We start from the raw sequence: 19177 nt of genomic DNA on the forward strand, positions 1-19177 counted from the left end.
AGCATCTCATTCTATGCTAAGCACCTAATCTAATTTCCTGAGACCTAGAACTGTTGGAGTGATTTTTACTTCTCAATTAATAGGAGCTACTTTGCATAGCAATTTGAATATGGAGAAAACTGCTGTTTCAAAGGATATCTTGTGCTGTTATGGGAATATTTGGGGCTTGGTATGTTGGTGAATGTTGGACTGACCTTTGGGAGTTAATAAGGAGAGCAAAGAAACTCCATTTTTGGGAGTTGGAATTTCCCAGACCCTGAAGGGAAAAGATGTCTCGAGGAAAGACCTTTAATTGTTGTGAACTATTAAGCTTTGGTTTGTTTAGATAATTCTTATAGGAAGGGCTGTTGGTCTAACTATGTCTTCTAGACCATGTAGCTTGGTGGTTGTGAGAGAAAATCACTAGAACAAAGCAATAAATGCTGAGGTTATCAGACAAAGTAGGTCAAATCATCTTGAGTAGTTTTAAGTTTATTAAGTATTTGATAGCTACACTCATCCAATTATTCTCTAATGTTTGGTTAATATCAAAAAGAATCCTTAACCGAATCCAACTAAACCTGCCTGCCATCCACAAAATATCTCCATTACAAGTGAATTTTCCACTCTATGCTAGCTTATCTGGGTGTAAAAACCTGGAATGACCTACCAGAAACAATCAGGAAAGAGACAAACTACACCATATTCAGAAAAAACCTGAAGATGAGAAGGGGTAAAACACGGACCTGACGGACCTCGCAGATCTAAAACCGCACGTCCTTAAAAATCTGAGGTCCATGCCACTTGTAGTTAGTTTCTGACTCTAACAGACCTCTATGACAATTTAGCACTAACGGATCCGTCTCAGCATAGGGAAGGAAAAGTATTAGGATCCGTCAGCACTAAAATGTCATAGAGGTCTGTCAGAGTCGCGGACCTCAGATTTTTAAATTTACTGGGGCTGAAGGAAACCGGTTTAAAGGATTAATTTTAGAGCTCCAGCACTAGTCTCTGGCTCTGACAGACCTCTATGACATTTTAGCGCTGATGGATCCTAATACTTTTCCCTCCCTATGCTGAGACGGATCTGTCAGCGCTAAATTGTCATAGAGGTCTGTCACAGCCAGAAACTAACTACAAGTGGCACAGACCTCAGATTTTTAAGGACGTGCGGTTTTAGATCCACGAGGTCTGTCAGGTCTGTGTTTTACCCCTTCCCCCTGAAGACTCACCTTTTCGACAATTAACTGTTTCAGTTTCTGTATAGCAACCATTACTTCTAGATCCCTCCTCTTGCTTCTCCATGCCCCCGTCCCCCACTACTTTCCTCTTCCTCTTTGATCTGTTGCCTTGAGCTTGAATGGGTTTGTGCGACTCACAAATGGAAGATTAGATTAGATTATATCTAGATAGTTTACAATGGGTTAAAAGAAACCCCAGAATAGAGAGATGAATATACAAGGTCACACCAGATCATATTTTGTGGTAGAAGAGGGATCCAGAAACCACCAGACAAAGGAATATGTGTTACATCAGAGCAGGCATTTTACCCAGCCCTAGCTCTTCATAAAGCTCTCTGAGAACAACAGAGGTGATATAAACTAACCACCAGGGCTTCCCTCTAGGCTTGCAATAGTATGTGTTAGGCAGTAGTGCATGAATCAGCACATGCTAAAACACACTTCCATGCAGCCAGCCACCCACTATGGCCTTCGTGCGTGGACTCTGCCTGTTGAGTTTATTTTAAAATTTTACTCTCCTTTCATCTTATGAGACTTGCCACCACTATTCACAGATCCCTCTCTCACCCCAGTTTACCAATTCCTCTTGCTTCTACTGACCTTCCCCATCCCCTCCTCCCATCCCAAGTCATTTAACCTGCCAACACCACACCACTCATTTTTCAACTTCACCACCTCACTCTCCCTCTTCTCACTCACCCTTTTCTCAGCCCTACAGCTACTACACTTTCTCCATCGCATTTGAATATCCCCACTCTACCCAGTCTACCCTGCTCTCATTCAGATATTCCCACAATAACGGCTTAGCCTCCCCCCATGCCTCTCACACACTCACTTGTATTCTCCTACTCCTTCTCTTGCTCTCTGCTAGGGACATCAATCCTAATCCCGGTCCTTCCAATCAACTCTCAGCCTACTCATGGGGATCACACTGTAATCTTATTTCTGTTACTCTCCTCTCCCGTTCCTCCCTGCCCTTTTCATGCACCCTGTGGAATACCCACTCTGTCTACAACAAACTTACGTTCATCCATGACCCACTGTCTATTGGTGTACCTCAGTGGTCTCAAACTCAATTCCTTTGCAGAGCCACATTTTTGATTTGTAGGTACCTGGAGGGCCTCAGAAAACATAGTTGTCTTATTAAAGAAATTACAATTTTGCATGAGGTAAAACTCTTTATAGTTTATAAATCTTTCCTTTTGGCTAAGCCTTAATAATAATATTGTCATTTATAGCTAAAGAGACATATGATCAAGAAACTGTTTTATTTTACTTTTGTGATTATGATAAACATCCTGAGGGCCTCAAAATAGTACATGGCGGGTCTCGAGTTTGAGACCACTTGTGTACCTCAAGGTTCCGTCATAGGCAGTGGGCCCTCTCCTCTTCTCCGTATATACCTGCTCTCTCGGTACACTGATCTCCTCCCATGGTTTTCAATAACACCTCTGTGTTGATGACTCCCACATCTTCCTCTCCACACCAGATATTTCTACATGAATTCAGGCCCAAATCTCAGCCTGCCTGTCTGACATTGCCACTTGGATGTTTCACCACCATCTCAAATTGAATATGGCTAAAACTGAACTCTTTACCTTTCCACCTAAACTCACCTCCCCCTCTCACCACTCTCTATTTCTCTGGATAATACTCTCTTCCCTATCTTATCAGCTTGCAACCTCGGGATGATCTCTCTCCTTCTCCGCTCAGATCCAACAAACTGCTAAAACCTGTCATTTCCTCCTCTACAATATTACCAAAATCCAACCCCACCTCTCTGAATATACTACAAAACTCTTATCCATGCTCTCATCAACTCATGCTTAGACTACTGCAATGTACTTCTCTCAGGTCTCCCGCGCATCCGTTTCTCACCCCTTTAATCTGTTCATATTGCTGCTGCATGACTCATATTCCGTGAGAGCCCTATGCTCACATTACCCCTCTCCTCGAGTCACTTCATTGGCTCCCCATTTCTTTCAAAAATATAGTTCACATTCCTCTTACTGACTTACAAGTGCATTCACTCTGTAGCCCCTCACTATCTCTCCTTCCTTATCTCCCACTATTCCCCCCCCCCCCGCCAAGAACTGTGTTTGTTGGGGGGGGGGGCATATGGTTTGTTGGGTTATCTGTTCCTTTCTCCACTTCCAACTCCAGACTCCGTCCCTTCTTTCTTGCCATGCAGTATGCCTGGAACAGGCTGCCTGAATCAATATGTAGTGCATCATTTCTAGTAGTATTCAAATCCAAGCTAAAAGCCCACTTTCTAAAACTTCTTTCAACTCTTAACTCTCACTGTCATATACCTATACCCATGATTATCATTCCTTCTACCAGAATCTACCCAACTCTGAGATGTCCTTTCTGTCCAAATTAGATTGTAAGCTCTTCAGAGCAGGAACAGTCTATTGAATGTTAAATGTACAACGCTGCATATGCTTTTCAGCGCTATAGAAATGGTAAATAGTAGTAGGAGTCTTACCACAGAATGGTGTCCAAAAAACAGAAACATGATGGCAGATAAAGGCCAAATGGCCCATCTAGTCTGTCCATTTGCAGTAACCATTATTTCTTCCTCTAAGAGATCGCACATGCCTATCCCAGGCTTTCTTTAAATCAGACACAATCTCTGTCTCCAACACCTCTACAACATTTCTGTAAAAAAAAAATTCCTTAGATTACTCCTGAGCCTATCACTTCTTAACTTCATCCTATGTCCTCTCATTCCAGAGCTTCCTTTCAAATCAAAGAGACTAGACTCATGCGCATTTACATCACGTAGGTATTTAAATGTCTCTTATCATGTCTTCCCTTTCCCACCTTTCCTCCAAAGTATACAGATTGAGATCTTTAAGTCTGTCCCCATACACCTTATGACGAAGACCACGCACCATTTTAGTAGCCTTCCTCTGGACCGACTCCGTCCTTTTTATATATTTTTGAAGGTGCGGCCTACATAATTATACACAATATTCTAAATGAGGTCTCACCAAAGTCTTATACAGGGGCATCAATACCTTCTTTATCCTACTGGCCATACCTCTCCCTATGCAACCTAGCATCCTTCTAGCTTTCGATATCACCTTTTCAACCTGTTTGGCCACCTTAAGAGGCAACGGAACATCGCTTCCTCCAAGCCCTGGACAAGCAGTGAAAACAACAGCAGCCATTGATAGAGCTGATCAAGGCCCAGACAAAATAACTGTGCCGATTGGCCGATGGAGAACAGAAAGCTGTTGAGCAACTGGGCACTGAGGTGGGATTTGGAAATGGAGAAGTGGGACAAGTTAGAGGGGGCTGGACAAAACGATTGGCCATAACAAAACTGAGACCAGATGATGACCTGGAAGCTTACCTGGCCACTTTTGAGAGAGTGGCAACTGTGGCTCATTGGCTGGCTGACCAATGTTCTATTTGATTAGCTCCTTATTTGACAGGTGAAGCCCAAGTGGCCTATCAGGCGTTAGACGCCACTAAGGCTCTGGACTACCAAGAAGTGCGGGCTGCCATATGGGATAGACTAGGTCTGTCACCAGAGGGCTTTCACAAGAAATTTAGAAAAAGGAGGTTCCAAAGTAGACAACGACCCAGAGCAGTAGCTCAAACTTTGATGTCACTTCATTGGCTCCCCAAACTTTAATGGATTGGGCCATGTAATAGCTAAGACCCCAGCAACAAACCGCCCTAGGGGTAGTCAACCAAGTGGTATTGGAGCAGTTCTTAAATGTGATGCCACCTCCTGTATGAATGTGGGGCTCCAGGCAGGCCCCTCTTCCCTACTTGAGGTCACTGAGCTAACTGAACACTACTTGGAAGTAGAGGGGATGGGGTGGAGATGAGACCCCATGAAATTTCTCGGAAAAGGGCACATACTTCATCCAGCCTCTTGTCAGAGAGAAGGGCCTCAGATGAAGGGAAAATAAGAGGAAAGGAGTCAGGACCTCTCCACCAACCCTAGGCCCTCTTAGGTGTTATGAGTGTAGAAGAAGGAGCACTTTAAAAGGGTTTACCCACTCTTGGAAAGCTCAGGGGATATATTGAACAGATAACCCCGAGGGAGAGTATATATAAGGAGCCTGGGAAGGGTCAGAAATTGAGTATTCCTCAAAGACAGTAATGACAGGGAAGCTTAAAGGGAGCTCTGCTTAGGAGGAAGGTTCAGAACTAGAGAGAGAAGTCTGACACAAAATCACTAAAAAGCAGTTTCTGACTAAAGCAAAAATGTGAATTGTGTGGGTTATCTAATCACATTAAAGAAAATTGCTCTTTAACCAATCCAAAAAAGGAGTATGTTACTATGGAACATGGTTTAACTACTTTATAGGGAACCAGATTAGGTGGAGTAAACCTTTGCAGATATTTGGTTTAAGAAAACATAATATATATATATATATAAGAGAGAACATATCTCATCACCCAAAATTCACCCCAGAAGCTAATACTATTCCCCTCTTCAACAAGACTGCGCTAGCAGTTTCCAGTGCATAGAACCGCGCTAAATGGCCTGCACTGCTCCCGATGCGCATAGGCACTCAATGAGCGGCTACAGCTGCAGAGATCATTTGATATGGCTCTCTCTGGAAGGGGTAGTTCTTGATAGGTCCCTGTTAGTATCAGGGGGTGACAGGTTCAACATTGCTAGCAGATGGCAGTAGCAAATCAGGGAAGCTACATGGGAATTGGCAGGAGCATCTCATCTCATGCTAAGAGCCTGATCTAATTCCTTGAGACCTAGAACTGTTGGTGTGATTTCTGCTTCTCAATGAGCAGGAGCTGATTTGTATAGTAATTTGCATATGGCAAGAACTGCTGTTTGAAAGGATATCTTTTGTGCTGTTTTGGGATCTTTTGGGGCTTGGGACATTGGTGAATGTTGGACTAATCTTTGAACTTGATAAGGAGAGCAAAAAGACTCAAGTTTTGGGATTTAGAAATTTCCTAACCCTGAGGGGCAAAAAGGGCTCCTAAGAAAGGAACTTTGACTGTTTGTGACTAGATATTTAAGTTATACGTAATAAATAAATAGTGTTTGAGTTTTGTACGAAGCTGCATTAAAGATGGCTGTTTCAAAAAGTTTGTATGTATGTAATTTCTTTATACAAGGATCATATCCAATCACAAATAATTAATACAAGTATAGGGTTGGTGTGAGAGAGTCCTACCATTTAAGTAATAGGAGAAGTTCTAAAGCAGTCTCCTGCTACTTAGTAGGTGGGGCATTTTTTAATCTTTTAATAGCACATATGTGCCCCATTTAAAAAATGCTGTGCTGGCCTTTCGTGCTAATGATGGCCCTATACAACTTCTCTGACAAACAAGAATGGAGGCAGGAGGGATGCCCACTCTCTCCAGCAAAAATCAGCAGGAGGGATGTCCGGTCTCTCTTGCCACCAGGTGAACCCGCCCTCTAAAAAAAAAAAAAAAAATCAGCAGGAAGGTTACCCACTCCCTCTTGCCACCAGGTGGACCCCCCCATGAAAAAAATTTCCTTCCCTTCCTAAAAAAAAACCCACCAAAAATCAGCAGGAGGGATGCCCACCCCTTCCTGCAACTGGTTGCTCCCCCACACCCCCATACCTGTCTCAGAAGTTGACAGCAGGTGGGATGCCCAGTCCCTCTTGCTCCAAGGCCTGCCACTCCAAAATGGCAGGGCTTCACCTTTACAGTGCATCATGTGATACATGGGGAGGGGCCTAATGTTGTATTTTTGTGTATGATGTGTGTCCATGCTTTCTTTATGTGTGTTGTTTTAGTTGAAACTGAACCTCTGGCTGAAACTTGTTGCCTAGATTCAGCTGATATTGAAACTGAAAACTAAGCCTGTCTCTAATTCAGGCACTGCCCCCCTCCCTCCTTTCCTCCCTAGAGGTTTTAGTAAGGTACTAGTGACCTAGATTGGCCACCTTGAGAATGGCCTTGATGACATTTGGTCTGACCCAGTAAGGCTATTCTTATGTTCAGACATTTTGAGATGAGAGTTAGCAAGGACAAGAGAAACTGGGGTCACTCCTGCCCTGATGACAGCTTTAGACAATTTGGGATTTGGGGGTAGGACTGGGGGGGGTGAACACTTGGGGGACTGCTCCTGTTCAGGGATTGGGGGAGCAACTCTTGACTACAGAACAAAGCACAAATGTATGTATTTGTGGGTACGCAGGATCAACATTAGGGGGGTGGCAAAAAAAAAAAGTTTGCTTTGGTCCCTGAGCCCTACATTACAAGGAACCCAAAGCTTGGCTCAAGCTCAAGGAGGCATAGCTTGCAGATAGGCTTTGGTATGGTAGTGGATAGAGCTACAGCCTCAATACTCTTGTACTCAGTACTCAGTAGTGTTGCTCCTTGTGACCCTGGGCAAGTCCCTTAATTCTCCATTGCCCCAGATGCATTAGATAGACTGTGAGCCTACTAGGCCAGATAGAGAAAATGCTTGAGTACCTAATTTGTTACCTGTTCTGAGCTCCTATGGGAGGACAGACTAATAAATAAAAGCATTATGTCCCAAAGAATAACAAGCACAGATAGCATTTAAAACAAAGCTTATGGATTTCCCATCGTGTGTTGTATACAATATGTTATAATTAAAACAGAAAAAAAAATTGTACCCCCATAACAAGGAGCAGAAAAATAGCCAATTATTTTAAGCCTACACCAAGATGATTAGCTAGTAACAGGACTGTACAGAAAGTACTGAGGACCAGGGGGAACCTGAACCTAAAAGATATGGGAATTTATACTCATGATATGAAAAGTCATATTGTACGCAGAGTATACTACAGTTTAAAAAAATAGGTCAAATGCTGAAAGCCATGATTTTTTTTGTGCTAAAGTAAAAAAGTAAGCTGTAGGTAAATGTGATGATAATACAGCATATCTGAAACTTACTGACAGCTATATATAAGGGTTAAAGAATACACTTTTTACTACTTTAATTGCAGTGTGTATCTATCCTAAAGCAATAGGTATTGCTATGTATCTTCATCTCTATAAAACTGTACATATTACAGTAGTAATAAGTAGTGAACCATACAGTTCTCTTACTAGGTGACAGTATATCAGGCAGCAATTAAAGTTTAAATAAGAAACCTATATTCAGTAGTTTATTTACTAGGTTTCACTGAATTTACAGTGAATAACATGAAATATACATTTGAATTACTAAGAGCCAGTAGGGGGGAGTATGTTTTGTCTCTGTGTGTATTTATTTATTTAATTATTTCGTTTTCTATCCCATTGACCCTAAACAGCTCAGAATCGGTTAGAGGTTAAACATATATAAAATACAGTTAACAGATTACAATATGACATAACTACAGTACAAGTTTACAATACAGAGTTGTGTCCTAAAGATACATACTAGGGGGTCTAATACCAATAAACTTAATACAGTTTACAGGTTACAATTTACAATTGTTAATACTGCAAGGTAATATGTAGAAATAAAACAAAAACATAAACTAAAAAAAAATAAAATAGAATACATTTTTTATTGGTATTATATTGTTCCTTTATGCTTTTGTTTAATTTCTACATGTTACCTCGAAGAGTGGACTAACATGGCCACCACACCATTTTCACTCAAAATGGTTAATACCAGAGAAACCGAAGCTCTCAAGGGCTCCCCATCCACATCTGCCACCCAAGTGCCAAATTTGGTTAAATTTTCAGAGAGCTAATTTGCTCCAGACACTCTTCACCAACTATGTATAATTTCCAGAGCAGAGGGCCAGCGAGGAGGAGACATGCAGGCTAAATAATGCATAATGTAGGGAGAGGAGGACATAGTGGATGCTGCGGATGGGCAGACTGGATGGGCCAATTGGCCTTTATCTGCCTGTTATGTTTCTATGTTTCCAATATGTGTTGGGTTGGAAATAATAAAAATTGAAATATGAAATAATCTACAATTTTAGCAAAATGATGATTTAAAAGTATAGGACTTTTCTACTTAAAGCAGAAATTAATTATTTTGTTACTTTTATTAAGGCATGGAGGAAGAGTATGCTCCATGGGATTGAATTTTAACACTAACTTAGTGGGCGGATTAACTATTTTGGCATCTTTAACACTATATTTGCACAGTTCAAGTAAGAAAGGAAAACCAACTTCGTCACTGGTTCCATGGTGTAATGGTTAGCACTCTGGACTTTGAATCCAGCGATCCGAGTTCAAATCTCGGTGGGACCTCAGCAGTAATTTTTCATGTTACATTTTAATTTCTTGTATTAATGGATGTAATTTTGTTTGATGTAATCAGAAATAAATAAAAATAATGTTTTTATATTAATTATATTTTTGTGTGCAGGTCTTTTTTTATGTCTTTATGAATATGATCCGCATACAAGCAAAAACATGACCATGCTCCTGGGTTCTCCAGTATTTTTAGATGGTGTTCAGGAAGCAACAGATTGGTGAAGGCTATCTCCTAATTGGTGCTCTTTAAACAATGGGATGACCTGGGAGCAAAACAGAAAGAGGGACTGCGTTTTGGGGATTGTTGTGGTCCTGTCTTGTGTCTTTTTAATCCCCTGACTCTTGACTGAATTTGTAGGATCAGTAGAATCTCTCACTAAATGATATGTTGAATTGGGCTTTTAATGGTTTGCGGGATTCTAAATATTAAAAAGATAATGATCTTGTGACATAATAACATGGATTGCTTTTTTGTTTTTTAATCACGTTCTCAAAGTCCTGGTATTCAAGTTTATAAACATATCTATATGATTTTTTTTTTCTTAACAGCATCGAATTGCTTAACAAAAATACAAACCCAAACAAAAAAATTTTAAAATAAAATTTACACCAAACCACAAATAAACACATACAATCATATTTATGCATTTATTTAAAATTAGTCTATTTTTTTTCCAAACACATATAATCAGTCTCCGTAGAGACTGTCAAAAATTGCCAGTACCGACTATATTTCAAGTCGTCACGGCGGGGTATTGGGAAAAGTTTTCAATTAGCAATAATCGCGCCTCGGATAAACCTCATTGGCTACGATACTGCCACTGCGCAAAGCTACCGATAATGCGTTGCTTCTGCCAGCCCATCGCATTGGAAACCTTTATTAGTTACGGAGAGAGGTCAATTAAGAGTTCACATACTATGCTGTTACCGCATATCAAAACTAGGAAGCACGATTTAGCATAATCACTCTAAAAATAAAATATTAGGAAAAGGAATCTTGCAAAATCTCCACATCCCAACATATTTACAGTGCATTCTGGGAAAGTACATAATAATGACTACTCCTACTGCTTTGTCCCAGGTTTGCATCACAGACGGGACAAGCTAAGTGACGTCACTGAGGGCGTACGAAAGCCAGTCTGGGTTTCAGCATTGTATAACTTCGGGACCGGAAGCAAAGCCGGAGCCGTTGTGAGTTTTATTTGGCGTGTTAGTGTTGTGTCTTCGGTCTTCGTGGAAGTAAGTGCAAGCCCCGGCCCGAAGTGGTGGTAATAAATAGTAAGTGAAAGAAGGACTTGCAGGCAGACCACCACCACCCCTACTCCCTATCGCCATTATCATTTGCACGTTTAGGGCCATTTCACTGAAGGCAAATCTGCGGTCTTGAGCCACTAGTGCCCGTTCCCACGAGTCCTCAGAGCACCAAAGTACAGATCTAGGGGCTTGGTTCTTTAAAGAGGCGGTTTAAGAGGGGTGGACAGCAGGCTCCTGCCACTGGCCTCAGAGCACTGGTACGGCCCTCTGCTGTTCTACAACCTGAAGGGATACTGCAGTGGTGGCTATAGCAGGACACTACCGTCTCCCTCCCCCCCCCCCCCCACTTGCATCATCGGGAACGATGGCCCAAACTTTCAAGCTTCAAGACAAGGCTGGAGGAGGGAAGAGAGAGAATGTCAAAAGACAAGCTGGAGAGTGCAGGGGTGGAAGGGACGACCAGGACAAAGAGAGAGGATGAAAGGCTGAAGAGTTGGGAGCTTGAAAAGGGGGTGGGGGATGAGCTAATGGGGTAGAACGGGGGAGATGGGAGAATAAGATGGCAGGGTGAAAGGACTTCCTGATTTATGGTTAAGACTTTTCATTTTCTGGGATTTTAATTTGGCAATCCATGGAGCTTGAAAAGAAACGTGGAAGCACTGATGACTTTCAATTGCTGAGCTGTCATGTGTAGCAACAACCATATACATTATAGTACTATGCTGCTGAACATGTTGACAGTTGCAAGAAGCTGGCTCTGCCCATGGTCACAACTCACTAGGGTCCACAGTTTGCCAAATTAAAATTCCTGAAAACCAGGAGTCTTACCATTCCTGTTTTTCTGGTGAAATTCTGCATCTTTAAATAAGAATGTTTCTTTTTTTTATCATTACTTAATATTGTTGCGATAATTTTAATAAAGCACTTCCACATTTAAAGCATGCTTTAGATCAGGGATCTCAAAAGTCCCTCCTTGAGGGCCACAATCCAGTCGGGTTTTCAGGATTTCCCCAATGAATATGCATGAGATCTAGGTGCAAGCACTGCTTTCAATGCATATTCATTGGGGAAATCCTGAAAACCGACTGGATTGCGACCCTCAAGGAGGGACTTTGAGACCCCCTGCTTTAGATGCATAATAAAGCTTTTTAAAATTGCCTGCTTGTAAGGAAATGGAACTTGATATACTACCTTTCTGTAGATACAGTCAAAGTGGTTTACATATTATATGCAGGTACTGAGTTTGTACCTGGGGCAGTAGAGGGTTAAGTGACTTGCCCAGAGTCAGAAGGAGCTGCCTGGTTCACAGGCCACTGCACTAGCCATTAGGCTACTCCTTAACATAACAAGAAAAGTAGCACATCAATTGAGCACCCTGTTTTTAAGCAATCTGGCCCTGATTCTATAAAATCCACAGTTAGGCACAGATATAGGCACTGGAACTATAAAACTTAGGCACCCATTATAGAATCATGCTTAGCATCACCCAACTATGCTTAGGCAGCGCTCATGCCAGGATTTTCTTTGCATAAACTTAAGTGCTGATATCAGAGCCTAATGACACCTAATTCATAAAGAGACACCTAACTTGAAAACATGCCCATAATACACCCCCTAACCATGCCCACCTTTAGTTTAGGCGCTTTGGGCTAGACACCTACTTTTTACAGAATCAATTTTTTTAGTCACCTAATTTTCAATTAAAGCTGGTTGTGAGGTATTGAGTGCCAATATCAGCATTGATTACGCCTATTAATTAAGTTAGGTGCTGATATTGGTACTAGGCGGCCTTTATAGAATCAGAGCCTCTATATGTAGATGTTCCCAGGAGTGGAGCTGGCGAGGCATTGTGATTAATGTGCATAATTCGGAAAATACACATGTATATGCATAGATCACATGTACACATTTACATCTAATTTGGAACAGTTTTAAATTTGTGCAAGAACAATCATGAGCTATTATGATTTATTGTAGGCACCTATGTGGCCATTATAAAATAAGCAGCTTTTTAAGAATGCTAGCATAAAATGCTCAAGTTGCTTATAAAATTAGCCCTATATTAGACACTTGTTATCATATATAGAAATTTAAGGCTACCATATATTGAAAGGGATTGAATTAGCATAAGTTGGAAACTTGTCAAGGCCTCAATTAACTGTGACTACTCTCCATTTATACATTTCCTTTAAGCATTCATAATTCAGTGACGTTAAATAAAAAGCTAAAAAATAAACAATCTTTCATTCATTCACCCCATATATGGACCAATATGGGAAGAGAGGAAAGTGGTGATCTGAACCCACAGGATTGGAGAATACTAACAGCTTCTAATCTCAAAAATGATTAAAAGTGGGGGTTAATACCAGAGAGAGAGAGAGAGAAGTTCAATGAGGGAAACAGATCCCAGATTAATAGAAGACTCATGGTACCAAAGACCCACCAAAAGCTGGGTTCAAATGATCATGAGGATACTGGTGGGCCAAAGAAAGGCTTTCCATTGCACTACCTTCAGTAAAGGAAATGGCTTACTTAAACAGAAGATTATTTTGAAAGTTATCCCTTTTATGTTTCAGTCTTGTCTTTGTATTTTTTGTGTGTCCCAGATGAGACTTCACAATATTTCAAAAACAGTAGGATTCAGAGCAAGGTGGTTTCAGAAGCACAAACTCACCTCCATGGCCACACAGACTGACCCAAGCCTACCTTTTGTACCAAATAGCCCACCTCTAGACTCTGTACAGCTGGAGAAGTTACAACAATTTATCCACAGTTCTCAACAGTTGTTTGTCATCACCGGAGCTGGAATTTCCACAGAATCAGGAATCCCGGACTACCGTTCAGAAGGGGTGGGCTTCTTTGCGAAAACAGATCAGCGGCCTGTTCAGCACAGAGAGTTTGTCCAGAGTGCCAGTGCCAGGCAACGGTACTGGGCACGTAATTTTCTAGGCTGGTCTCATTTTTTTTCCCATGAGCCAAATGCAGCCCACTGGGCCCTGAACTACTGGGAGAAACTGGGAAAACTGCACTGGTTGGTGACACAAAACGTGGATGCCCTGCATACAAAGGCTGGAAATCAGTGCCTCACAGAACTGCATGGCTGCACACACAGGTATTTAGCTGTTCCAGCCCTTTTACTATTTACAGGGACTTGGAAAAGTAAGCAACTACAGGCTTAATTAATATCTTCAAAAGTAATCAGTCGTTAATCAGATAAGCATCAAAAGGCAGGTGTTCTAGAGGCATTTGAAGAGTAGTTTTCCTGGGATCAAGCAGATTGGGGAGAAAAGTCTTTTTACCTCACAAATTATTCCTGTTGCAAAACCTTTATCGCGTTGTCCTAAATTGGAAAGATGGCCTCTATTACCAGTGCGATCTGCCAAGTCACTTTTCCTCTTTTGCAGGGTTATTTGCCTTGGTTGTGGGCTCAGAATTGCAAGGTCTCAGCTTCAAGATATATTTATAGCCCTGAATCCCATGTGGACTGCAGAGGTTCAGAGTGTGGCTCCTGATGGTGATGTGTTTATCACTGAGGAACAAGTAATAAATTTCCGCATTCCTGGCTGTGCCACCTGTGGGGGAATCTTAAAACCAGATGTAACATTCTTTGGTGACAGCGTGAGCCCAGCTATAGTAACAGATGTGTACCAACACCTCTCGGAGTCTGATGCAGTGCTGGTTGTCGGATCCTCACTACAAGTGAGTGGATAGTCATAGCTGAAGAGTTTCCAAGGCCCATAAATCCCAAATATAACATGAACATGTGTTTACTATTTAAATTAAAGCTTACTGGAGGAAAATAGAATACAATCACACTTTATCTTTATATAACTGTTCATGATAGAGAATTGTCTCCAACTCTTGGGGAATAGTTGTAAAAGAGGTAGAGGATGAAAATATTGAGTGAAGGCATGGGGAGAGGTAACCTGCATGGAGTGACAATTACAACCCTAACTACTTTAGTTGGTAGAGTAGTTGAGCCATTTCAGTCTTTATCATCTGCCATCTGAGTTGCTATATTACTAGGGGATTGGATGGATACCTAAGAGGGAATGGAGTGAGGGGGGCATGGGAGTGGCAGGGTAAGGACAGATGGAGTGAGGGGGGCATGGGAGTGGCAGGGTTAGGACATGGGTGAGAGGATGAAAATATTGAGAGTGAAGGCATGGGAGAGGTAATCTGCATGGAATAACAATTACAACCCTAATTACTGTACTGGACGGACTAGTTGGGCCATTTCAGTCTTTATCTGCTGCCATCTACTGGGTTGCCATGTTATTAGGGGTTAGATGAATACCTGAGAGGGGATGGAGCGTAGGAGTTGTGGTGGTGGTGGGAGGGTTTAGGATGGACGGGTGAGAAAAATAAAAGAGGAAAACTGAAGGTTAGGAAGGATATAAACTCTGAGAGAATAGTTAGGAAAACAGATAGTAAAAGACAAGTAGTGAGAACAAAACTTTCAGAAGGAGTTCACTTTGTATTGAGAATAGAGTAAGAAAAGAATAAAAGTAAAACAAGAACAAGTACCTAACAATAGGAGAAAAAAAAACCCCATGATTAACAATGGTTTTAGAAAATTTTTGAATTAACATTAAAAGAATAGTAGATTTTCAATAGAATCCTGTAAACAAAAAACAAGATTTTACGCAGATATTTCACAGAATTGTCCAATCTATGCCACAGAATCTACCTTTGAACTGATGCTTGAATTTCATGAATATATAACTATATTTTTGTTTACAGTACAATAAAGATAAGACAGTGAATTTTCAAGACCATCCTTGGGAATTACTCCATTACTTTTCAGGATATTTCAGAATTATTCATAAGTTATATATACATACAGCAAAACAGCTCTTATAAACACTGAATAAAAATACACGTGTGTATATATTGTAGATAATGTTTTAGCACCAGCTTGTTAGTTTATTTTTCTGTTAGAACACTTTTTTTCCTATAAAAAATATACCTTCTATTCTAGTTTAGTTTTAAAACTAAGAGCTAGTCCTAATTTTCTAGTTTAAATGGGATTCAAGCAGTAAAAGTCCTTTTTGCAGGAATTCTGTAAGGTTAAGGTAAAATAGTCAAACCAGATATCAGTATTTTTCTAACAGTCCAACTCTACAATTATGTAACTTAGGGCCCCTTTTATCAAGCTGCACTAGAGGTTTTTAGAGCGAGCTGGCACAGTAAATGCTCTGATGCTCATAGAATTCTTATGAGTGTCAAAGCACTTACCTCATCGGCCCACACCAAAAACCTCTTGCGCAGCTTGATAAAAGAGGGAGGGGAAGTTAGTAATAAAGTCTTTTACACCGTTCCATAAGCTCTAGTCTCAACAGCAAAGCTTCACCTCTATACTAGGAGATTGTGCACCATATGAAAATGTTTATATGTAAATGAAATAAAAAGACTCTTCTAAATTTCTATCTTTTATGATCTAGTCTGCCAGCCCTTCAACACCTCCATTTATTATTTTCCTGAAGGTTCCTGATAACTTTCACTAATTTCCAACTCCAGGGGTTCAAGTTCCCTCTCATCATCACCAGTCACAATCACCTTAAGGGTATGGATGAAAAACATACCCCTGTCCTTTTCGTATGGGAATATATAACAATAAAATGATTTAACTTAAAAAGACTTGATAATTCTTATTTTTTTTTTTCTAGTTAGTGGTTTTCTTCCAAATGGAGTTTATATGGTCAAATCATCCCAAACAGAAAAACATTTATCTTTTTGTTTCAAAAAAAGGTCATTTCTCCAGAGGAGCTTGTCCTCAGTGCATCTGTCTTTTAAAACCATTTTCCAAAATGGCAGTTTCTCAGATGTGCTTGTCCTTAGTGTGTCTATTTTTTTTTAAACCCCCACTTGTTTAAAAGAAAAATGCACAAAACCAGCCATGGGATGTAGGAGAGGGCCAGCATTTTTAATAGACTAGCCACACAGACATCCCAGCATAGAGTGGGACACCTTAGGGGGCCCTAGAGTAAACTTCACATAAAAAGACCCAGGAACACATCTCACCATAATCCCCTTCAAAACCCAACTAAAACCTACTGTACACCACACCAATAGTTCTTATGCCTGCAGATGTCAGCTATACGTAGGTACAGTGGGATTTGGGTAGGTTTTGGAAGGCTCACCTATTCTACCATAAGTGTAGTAGTTAGAATGGAATATGGGCCTGAGTCCCCATCTCTCTAGCTTACTACAGCGTCCACCAGGCTACTCCAAAAACCTACTTGCTGTTGTTCTAGAACTAGCCATAGCATCTGAAGCTATTTTGCAGGCAGGTATGCACTGTTTTATTCACATTTGGGGGGTGGGAGGAGGTCAGTTTGGGCACCTTTTTTGGCACTTACTTGTTGTTAAACAGGTCTAGCCCCAAATGTCTTGCTACTCAAATCACCCTCCAACATGTATGCTTCAGATTTAGATGAACTACAGACAACCACCATAGAAATTCATTTTGAAAAAAGCAAATTGGAAGGTTTGGCGAGATAAACATCCATCTGTCCCTGTATGCCACTGTCGATGTTTTTCTTTTTTGAAAATGAGACCGATAGTGTTGAATGACTACAGGTACCAAATTTACAGTCTTTACATTGTATCTGCATATTTACAAACTTATTTCACTCCTTTTTACCCAGATTTAATACTATCAGTCCTCATTAACCAAGCTCTTTGCTTTTTATTCCTGCAGGTTTACTCTGGCTACAAGTTTATACTCACTGCTTATGAAAAGAAGTTACCAATTGCTATCCTGAACATTGGGCCCACAAGAGCTGATCACTTGGCATCCATAAAAGTGGCATCCCGCTGTGGGAAGGTTCTGCCTGAAATTTTGACATTGAGAGAGACATAGTAAGGACCTCTCACTGTGAGGAGGGTCTCTGAGATGTTCATCTGGGAGAAAAATAGCAAAGGAAAGCAGATAAAGTTCCTAAGGACCACATGGTCTATTTTCCCTCCCTCCTGCAAGCCATAAAGCTCACCTGACCTCTGACATTAATGTCCCTTCTCACTAAAAATCCTGTGTGCTTTCCCTAGTTTGGTTATTTCTTCCTGCTCCTGTGGGCTTCCAGGGGGTTACAGTGCTATGAGCCTTTATTTACAACTAACCAGGATATTTTTTCCCTTTGTTTATTGTTTTAATCCAACATTTTCCTCTTGTTTATTTAGTCCTATAAACTCAAACAGAACCATGAGCCCTTTATTCACTTATACTGGGGTCCCCCCCCTCATTTTATATCTCCCTTCCCTAATCTAATTTTGGCAGCTCTTCTCTGGACTATCTAGTCTGCCTGTATCATTTTAGAAGTTTGGCCTTTAAAATTGGACATAGTGTTCTAGGCAGTTTTTTTTCCAATGCCCTCAATAGAGATATCAACTCCACCACCACCACTGCTTTTATTGATTATGCCTCTCCCCTACACCCCTAGAATTCCTCCTTAAAGCAGTGTTCTGCAACTTTGAACTCATCAGAAATGATAACTCCATCATCTTGCTCCCTTTCCACTATGTACTTCTCCCTTGGACTTTTGCATTTGAAATCCATGTTTCTACACTTTATTGCATTAAAACTTAGCTGCCAAACTTCTAACCATGCCTTAAGTATTTCTAGGTAATTTCTAATCTATTTTGTTCTATTTGGAGTGTTACTGTTACGTGCATAAAGACAGACCTTCCATATACAGCATTGCTAATGGATTGATCTTGAATGGTTGCTAGCTCTCTTTCTTTAAATATGGAAGAAAATGAATTCTAAATTGATTGAATATTTAAAATTGATTAAAAAAATAAATTATTATAAACAAAAATATTTTAAAAAATAATTAATTCAAACAGAGGGTTTTGACCTATGATAGTACCCTAAACCCCAAATTGGTGTCTTTCTATTGACTGGATTCCAGGGGTTCTTTGAGGTCTTTTCTCCTCTGTTTGGACAAAAAGATGATCTGATTTTCTGATCTCCTGGGTCCTCCACATGTAGGTCCGAAGGACCCGACCAACATCCAATTTGCGTAACTGTTTCTGCTCAGAAGAACCCTCCCAACTACCTAGCACCAGGAGGACCACTGACTGAGTGACATGAAAAGGAAAAACTACCTTTGGCAGAAAGGAAGGAACAGGCTGTAACACGACCCGCTCCCTAGAAAACTCCAGGAAGTGAGACCTACAAGAGCTCCAAAACACATCTAGCAGAAGTAATAGCCACCAAGAAGACTGGCTTAAGAGTAAGGTCCTTCAACAAGCAGGCACCCAAAGGCTCAAATGGGGGGGGGGGGGCGCACCAGCCCGAACAGAACCAGATTCAAATCCCAAGAGGAAACAGCCGGTCGCATGGGAGGATTGAGCAACTTGGCCGCCCGCAAGAAGCGAATGACATCAGAAAAGGCAGTCAGACACTGACCCCATAATAACCCACGAAAGGCTGACAGGGCCGCAAGTTGAACCCGGAGGGAAGACCAAGCCAGGCCCATGTCCAGGTCATCCTGCAAGAACTC

The 19177-nt window shown here is 41.0% G+C and overlaps 1 protein-coding gene and 2 non-coding genes across 5 annotated transcripts; 2 read left to right on the forward strand and 1 right to left on the reverse strand.

Annotated features, from left to right (window-relative positions):
• The first annotated feature begins 9338 nt into the window (after positions 1–9338).
• TRNAQ-UUG lies at positions 9339–9410 on the forward strand. Its single transcript has one exon. It is a non-coding gene; the product is annotated as a tRNA-Gln (tRNA).
• A 698-nt stretch (positions 9411–10108) lies between these two features.
• LOC117366263 lies at positions 10109–10249 on the reverse strand. The gene has a single exon (XR_004540536.1). It is a non-coding gene; the product is annotated as a U4 spliceosomal RNA (small nuclear RNA).
• A 264-nt stretch (positions 10250–10513) lies between these two features.
• Positions 10514–18273, forward strand: SIRT4 (sirtuin 4). Of its 3 annotated transcripts, none has more exons than XM_033957498.1 (4): positions 10514–10607; positions 13277–13782; positions 14075–14369; positions 17374–18273. In XM_033957498.1, the coding sequence occupies exons 2-4, from the start codon at positions 13277–13279 to the stop codon at positions 17533–17535; spliced, it is 963 nt and encodes a 320-aa protein (XP_033813389.1). In that variant the 5' UTR covers positions 10514–10607; the 3' UTR covers positions 17536–18273. The 3 variants fall into 3 exon arrangements, with proteins under 3 accessions (XP_033813389.1, XP_033813387.1, XP_033813388.1); XM_033957496.1 differs by having other exon boundaries at positions 10535–10655; XM_033957497.1 differs by having other exon boundaries at positions 10556–10694.
• Positions 18274–19177: the final 904 nt, after the last annotated feature.

The sequence above is a fragment of the Geotrypetes seraphini genome, chromosome 8, assembly GCF_902459505.1.
Source record: "Geotrypetes seraphini chromosome 8, aGeoSer1.1, whole genome shotgun sequence".
Lineage (NCBI taxonomy): Eukaryota > Metazoa > Chordata > Amphibia > Gymnophiona > Dermophiidae > Geotrypetes > Geotrypetes seraphini.